Below are 6,727 nucleotides of genomic sequence, written 5' to 3'. Positions count from 1 at the left end.
CCGATCTAATTAGCCGATTAAAACATGTGTGTTCGACGGTTTAGAACAAGGCCCAATATAAAATGAAGGGTCGATGAGAGGGACACGTCATCCATCCGCGGCATCCCACAATGGGCGAAATGCAAAGCGCGGTTTTTGGCGCTAAAAAGCCAAAGTATAAAAATGGTAATAATTTGCTTTTCCCTCTGATTTCATTTCATATTCTCGTTCCATCACTAACAAAAAGAAAATTTCGCCATGAAACCACGAACCAGTGAAAGTGAAGAAGAAAGTGGAAAATTGGGAGAGGGAAGCAGCACATCGCAGGGGCAGAGAGTCGACGCAGTTGAATCTCGATCCTCGTCGGTTATTGTTCGCGGCAGCGATGGCAGCGGTTTCGTCAAATGCCCAGATTGCGGCAAGGACGTTCCTGCTCTACTTATCAGCATGCATGGTTGCAGCGACGAAGCCAAAACTAAAATGAATCTCGGTATCCTCCTCTCTATCTATATCTCGTTGATTTTTCCGAGTTTCTCGTTCAAGAATCGTTCTAATTTTCGAGTTTCTGTTTTAAGTTTAATTGTTTTTTTTTTCTTTTCCTTTTTTGTGTGTGTTTATTTAGAGACACAACTTGTGGAACGGCCTTATGAAGCTAAGAGACCAGTGAGGTGATTGATTATATATGTATATATTTTCAATTTTTGTTTTGTGCAAGTGTTTGAGATTGGTCTTCTGATTTGAAAAATTGTTGCAGGAAGAATCCAAGATTTATTGTACCAAAGGCTAAAAGGGCCAAAGTTGAGAAGACGAAGAAGGTGAAAGATACAGACGTGCCAAAGAAGCCTCCATCATCCTTCTTTCTCTTCATGTAAAGATTCTAATTCTTGGTCTTTGGTGTTCATCTTCTTGCTACTTTTACTTAATTCTCCTTACTTAGTAGTATTGTTATGTTGTAGGGATGATTTTAGGGAATCTTTTAAGGAGGCGAACCCTGATTCAAAGGATGATAACAGGGTAAGTGGAGGTGTGAAGCTCACCAAGTACCCTATTTTGATTTTGTTAATTTAAATTAGTTGAAGTTCTGATTGGTTTTATTTTTGTTGGGGAAAAATATAGGTTCGTAAAGAGGCTCGTGACAAATGGAGGTCCATGACTGATGAAGTAAGTATACAAAGTTTATCTTTTTCTTATAATGTGTTTGGTGACTTGATTTTGACTCAAGTGTCTTGATGTGTGGTTCAGGAGAAGAAGCCTTATTCTGATAAATTTGCTGAACTTAAAGTGGAATATGAGAAGGCTATGGAAATTTACAATGCTGCTAAAGCAGGAGAAGAGGGAGAAGGTGAAGGAGAGCATGAAGAGGGGGCTGATGAACAATCTGATAAAAAAGCAGCTGCTGCAGGTGAAGAGGGAGAAGGTGAAGGAGAGCATGAAGAGGGGGCTGATGAACAATCTGATAAAGAAGAAGCTGCTGCAGGTGAAGAGGGAGAAGGTGAAGGAGAGCATGAAGAGGGGGCTGATGAACAATCTGATAAAGAAGAAGCTGCTGCAGGTGAAGAGGAGGAGCTGACTGATGAGGATTAAACTGGTTGCTATGCACAAGAGCTTCCTAACTGTTACTAGTGTAGTGTTGTAAATTCTTGCATGCACTTTACTTGGGGTTTTATCATTTAGGTCTTAAACTGTTAATACTGTTCAAGTGCCTTTGAAGTTGCACTGCAACATCTTTCTGTATTGTCATCTTGGAATATTCTTCAATGGCACTTGGTTAATACCTATTTCATTGTTCTCCCCAACAGATCTGTTTGAATATGTCTCAAGTTACTAGTGTGATATTCTTTCTATGGCTCTAGCAATTGATGAAGGTTGCTTTGTGCGTTACTGTCAGTAGTACTATTGGATGGAAATGCGACACATAATGTTCACATAAATTGGCATACATCAACTTTATAGACACCAATCAACTTTCTATGCTAAAACATCCTTGATCTGGGAGCAACATTGTGTAGTTATGAAATGTTACTTTAGGTGGGGTAACTTCCAGCTGTTTAAGAATATTGATTATCCTATCATTTGTGACGTTCCTATTTTGTGTGTTCCTTCCTTGAATATAGTTCTGTTTTTGGGTCACGTGAGAGTGATGGCTCAGTTCCACACATGTGCCATTCTTTTGATGTTTATAACTAATCGGTTGCATACTTCATTTTTTTTGAAAAATTCTGAACTCAGAATGTAATGAATAATGAAAGATGCTGCCATGTCTTATTAAATAGTATTTAGTTTAAAATGAACTTAAGTATTTTCATGACTTTAAGAAGTGTTTGATGTGGTTGTAGTTCGGAATAAAAAATTGTAGGTTGAATTTGATTTTTTGCATGGTGGATAAGGTATCATCGAAATTGAACCATTTCTTGTTGCATGTCACAGTAAAGGACTAGTTTGGGGTTTGGTCAATGGTAGTTTCAAATTTTGGTTGGTTTTGACTTTTGACTTTGAAATTTCATTCTTTCCCCTGTTTCTGGATTTTGATTTCTGTCTCCAAAGGAGAAAAGAAAGGTGAGTTTCTCTTCCATTTTTCATTTTGCTTCTGAGTTTCCAATTTTGTTTCTGCAAAAGTTTCCTAAAGCATATGTATATATCACACAAAAATTCATAAACCGGTTTTGTAGAATTGAATTTATTTGTGGAACTCAGCAATCAGAATCTTGGTCTATTACACAACTATGCTTGACTTCGACCAAAAACTAAAAATTCTGGTGTCAATTTTCTAGGCTGCTTTCCATTTCAATTGAAAACACTGCCTTTTCAGTTTTTATTTAGCTACATAAAACATCTTTGGTTCTAGGAACAATGTTGTGTAGTTATGAAATATTACATCAGATGAAGTAACTTTCATCCGTTTAAGAATATTGATTCATTGCTTGTAACGTTTCTATTATGTGTGTTGGTGCCTTGAATATAGTTTTTCTGGTTATGTGAGAGCAATGTATAAGTTCCACACATGTGCCGATTTTGATGCTTTCTACTCTCTGTTTGGACAATTCGGAACTCGAATCTAATTAACAATGAAAGATTTTGGCATGTCTTATTATAAATATAAATAGTATTGAATTTAAAATGAACTTAAGGATTCCGGTCAACCGTAGAAATAGTAAAGAAAGAATGAAATGTGGTGGTGCCTATTCTATATTGCTCATGTAACAGTGATCACAATTCATGAGCACTTGTACTAGCTTGATGATTTGGTCAGCATCTCACTGACCTATCTTCTTCTTCTGTAGGTTTCCCTTACATGGCTGTAAAGGCTTGCCACACAAACAAGAATTGTGGGCATAAGCAACTGGTGGAAAGATATTGAATGGTCTTGTCTGTGGTATCTCTCCACATAGCCTGTTTGCCCTGAAGTTTGCATGCTTTAGATTACTGATCTGTGACAGGCTACTTGGAATTTGTCCTGTTAATCCATTTATGGATATGTCAAGCCATTGCAGTTTTACCAACTGACCTAAACCTGTAGGGATGCTTCCTGATATGTGATTCCTTGAAATATCCAATCTCTCTAGTTCCATCAAATTTGAGATTGAAACTGGCAATGAACCTGATATCTGGTTGCACCCCAAGTTTAGCACCTTCAAGCTTGATCCTTCAATGAATTCCGGAATGCGACCTGAAATGAAATTGTTTGATACATCTATAACCTCCAAAGAACTTGTTGTCCTGTTATTTAGGATTGTGGATAGTGAACCCACTAGCTGATTTCCATGCAAGTCTATGGAAGATAACCCTTCTGGCGCTTTCATCTGAGAAATGTCGAACTTCAATTGGTTGTTTGAGAGCTTAACCATTTGTAAGCTAGACATGTTTGTGAAGAAATTTGAAATGCCACCAACTAGGTAATTGTCTGATAGGTCTATGGAGTTCAAAGAGTCAGGTCTATTGAAATGTGGGAGAGGTCCCTTCAATTTACACCCTGCTAAATGGACATCTTTGAGCTGCTTGGTTCTGATCCAATCAGGAATACTTCCAAGGCTGAGATTATTGTAAGATAGGTCTATGGACAAAAGGGAAGGGATTCCCTTAGGAGGGATAGCTGGTAAGGGATCAGATAGGCCATTTCTTGATACATTAAGGTACCAAATGTTCTGCAATCTTGATATGGATAGCGGAACATGTCCTGTGAGCTGGTTACTGCTGAGCTGAAGAGTTGTTAAGGATTTCAGGCTTCCAAATTGGTCTGGAATGATCCCTGTGAGCTTGTTAAAGCTCAAGGACAAATCTAAAAGATTGACAAGGCTGAACAAGGACAATGGAATTCTTCCTGCTAGTTGGTTATTGGACAGGTCTATATAAGTCAAGTTTTTGAACTCACCTATACAATCCGGGATAGACCCGGATAGCAAATTGTAGCTAAGATCAATGTATTGCATGTTCCTAAGGGGTTTGAAACTCAAGGGTATAGGACCTGACAAGAGATTTCTTGCCAAATTGATCTGGACAAGGTTTCTCAGACTCCCTAGTGTTGGAGGGATTTGCCCCTTGAGATGGTTTCCACTAAGTGAAAGTGTCTGCAGCAATGATAAACGGCCTAAACTGGGAGGAATGTAACCTCCAAGAGAATTGTCTTCGAGAACTAGCTGCGTAAGGCGGGTTAAATTCGATAAGCTAGGAGGAATTGGTCCAGTAATATGCTTCATTCCACTGATAATCAATACCTCTAGAAAGTGCAAATTGCCTAATGAAGGAGACAGAGTTCCCTTCATGAATGTGTCACTATCTCTTTCAGGCCTCTGTATTTGCAGCACATTGACTCGCCCCGTCGAAGGATTGCATTGAACTCCTTCCCAACCGCCGTCACAGCAGTCTTTTCCAGTCCATGAAGACAGTGTCTCTGTTGTGTCCTGCAGTATCCCTGCTTTGAATCTGAGCAGAGAAGCTCTATCTTCTTCTGAACAGATTGGAGCCTGTGATGGTGAAGCTTCCTCTGCAGCAATTTTTGAGAACTGGCTGAGGATTGAAAGTATGAGAACAAGGTTCAGACCCCATATCCAAAATCGCATTTTGTAACTTGGGAACTTGATTGATCTGATCTCAGTTGGTGCCTGAAAAAATAAAAAAGTTTCAGTTATGAAAAGAATACTAATAAATATATATTTAGTAAGAGAAAGTAAAGTAAAAAAAGTACCAGTTTCTATTACTATTATTATTACACTTAGAGAAGAAGGTATAATGATGAGAGTGATGGGGAAAGATGAGTAAGTGTGACTCAGTTATAATGTTGTTCCAGATCTGCATGCATCATTGAGCAGTCTCTTATTTATAGTATTGTTATTGTTATTATAGTTACATATTAATCAAAGTATATGAAATAGAAATAAGAGGCAATTCTAGGATGGAGCCTTGTATGAGATAAAGAAATTCACATGGAAATTTGTGACCGTTTGATGAATCACGGGGATCTCTGCAGTATTTGAACGTTGGAGCGCACCATATTCAAAATTCTTACCTCACATCACATTCTATGCCAAATTGCCAATTACCAAATTCACCTTATTGAATTCAGCTTCTTTATATAAAATAAAATAAAATTGAATTCAACTTCTTCTTCTGGTTATGTTTTTCTTCCACATGTTTCATGCTTACATAATATATACACACTTTTATTATACGGACCATCATTTTTCTCTGTCTGCCATGCAGAATATAAAACACCTTTTAACACGAACCATGAATAAAAAACACATTTTATTATTATCGTTATTATTTATGGGGAAAAAAAAATAGAGTTTAGCATCTCATTTACCAATTTCTCTAAAAAAAAAGAGAGAGAGGGAAGAGAAGTGGAGCATTAAAATAAGCACACCAAACTTGGAGCCCATTAAAATGGTATTAACAGAACCAAAAACAACACCTGTGTTTTGTATGATTGAATCCTTGAAGGTTTGTTGGTCAAAATTTGTTTGCTTTGTGTACTATGTGATGAGTAGAAGGTGTTGTAAGATATTAATTAATGTAATGTAATGATTCTGTTTTGGAGAAGAAGGATTTGGGAATCCAATCATTTATATTTTGATAGTTAAGAGTGATGAATCATTATATTGTGCAATGATTCTTGAAGCAAAATATTAAGAAAGAAGAAAATAAATAATAAATAAAATGGAAGCAAGATTACACAAGAACGTTAGAAGGAAATAGCACAACCTACCTTGTTTCACTTGTAATGGATCTTTATAGTAGTGTTTTGTTTCTTCACACATTCACTTCATTTCCTTTCTTCTCTTTGTTTCTTCAACTTAGTACTCTTACATCCCTCTACTTATTTCCACCCCTTCAACTTCAACAACCCTTTTGATATTTTAAAGCAAAAGAAAGAATGATGAGGGTGATTGAAAACAGGAATGGCAAAAAGGGTTTAAAGTATGGTTATTGTCCTCCTTGTCCTTGTCATCATTTTCCTTTTTTTTTTCCCCTCTTATTTGTAGTGAGAAGTTGAGAATCATTTACTTGGTTCAGAAGGAGGGAAAACCTGCTTAAAAATTCATTTGAAATTCTAACTAAATATTAGACTTTAAAAAAATAAGGTAACTACTATACTTCCATATAAATATGGGAGTAGAATATGTCACTATAAAAAAGATTTAGTATTGACTATAATACAATGACAAATTAACAAAACGTCCATGAATAAGAAAGTGATACGAATTATATTTTCTGTTCAACATTTATTTTTAAACATTATGATATATAATTT

The 6,727-nt window shown here is 36.6% G+C and overlaps 2 protein-coding genes across 7 annotated transcripts; one reads left to right on the top strand and one right to left on the bottom strand.

Moving 5' to 3' along the window:
• On the top strand, positions 184–1,906 carry LOC107619373 (high mobility group B protein 2-like). 3 transcript variants are annotated; one of them, XM_021110931.1, is made up of 7 exons: positions 184–469; positions 602–647; positions 734–847; positions 936–993; positions 1,096–1,140; positions 1,222–1,321; positions 1,388–1,906. In XM_021110931.1, the coding sequence occupies exons 1-7, from the start codon at positions 238–240 to the stop codon at positions 1,561–1,563; spliced, it is 771 nt and encodes a 256-aa protein (XP_020966590.1). In that variant the 5' UTR covers positions 184–237; the 3' UTR covers positions 1,564–1,906. The 3 variants fall into 3 exon arrangements, with proteins under 3 accessions (XP_020966590.1, XP_020966591.1, XP_016177130.1); XM_021110932.1 differs by having other exon boundaries at positions 1,222–1,456; positions 1,532–1,906; XM_016321644.2 differs by having other exon boundaries at positions 1,222–1,906.
• On the bottom strand, positions 3,039–6,451 carry LOC107618915 (DNA damage-repair/toleration protein DRT100). 4 transcript variants are annotated; one of them, XM_016321095.2, is made up of 2 exons: positions 6,182–6,451; positions 3,039–5,078 (listed from the first exon to the last, which is right to left on the bottom strand). In XM_016321095.2, the coding sequence occupies exon 2, from the start codon at positions 5,034–5,036 to the stop codon at positions 3,234–3,236; it is 1,803 nt and encodes a 600-aa protein (XP_016176581.1). In that variant the 5' UTR covers positions 5,037–5,078; positions 6,182–6,451; the 3' UTR covers positions 3,039–3,233. The 4 variants fall into 4 exon arrangements, with proteins under 4 accessions (XP_016176581.1, XP_020966588.1, XP_020966589.1 ...); XM_021110929.1 differs by lacking the exon at positions 6,182–6,451 and adding an exon at positions 5,888–6,149; XM_021110930.1 differs by lacking the exon at positions 6,182–6,451 and adding an exon at positions 5,187–5,555.

This window comes from Arachis ipaensis, chromosome B09, assembly GCF_000816755.2.
Source record: "Arachis ipaensis cultivar K30076 chromosome B09, Araip1.1, whole genome shotgun sequence".
Lineage (NCBI taxonomy): Eukaryota > Viridiplantae > Streptophyta > Magnoliopsida > Fabales > Fabaceae > Arachis > Arachis ipaensis.
Note: the sequence above shows the minus strand (reverse complement) of the source record. Positions and strands in the feature narration are given on the sequence as shown.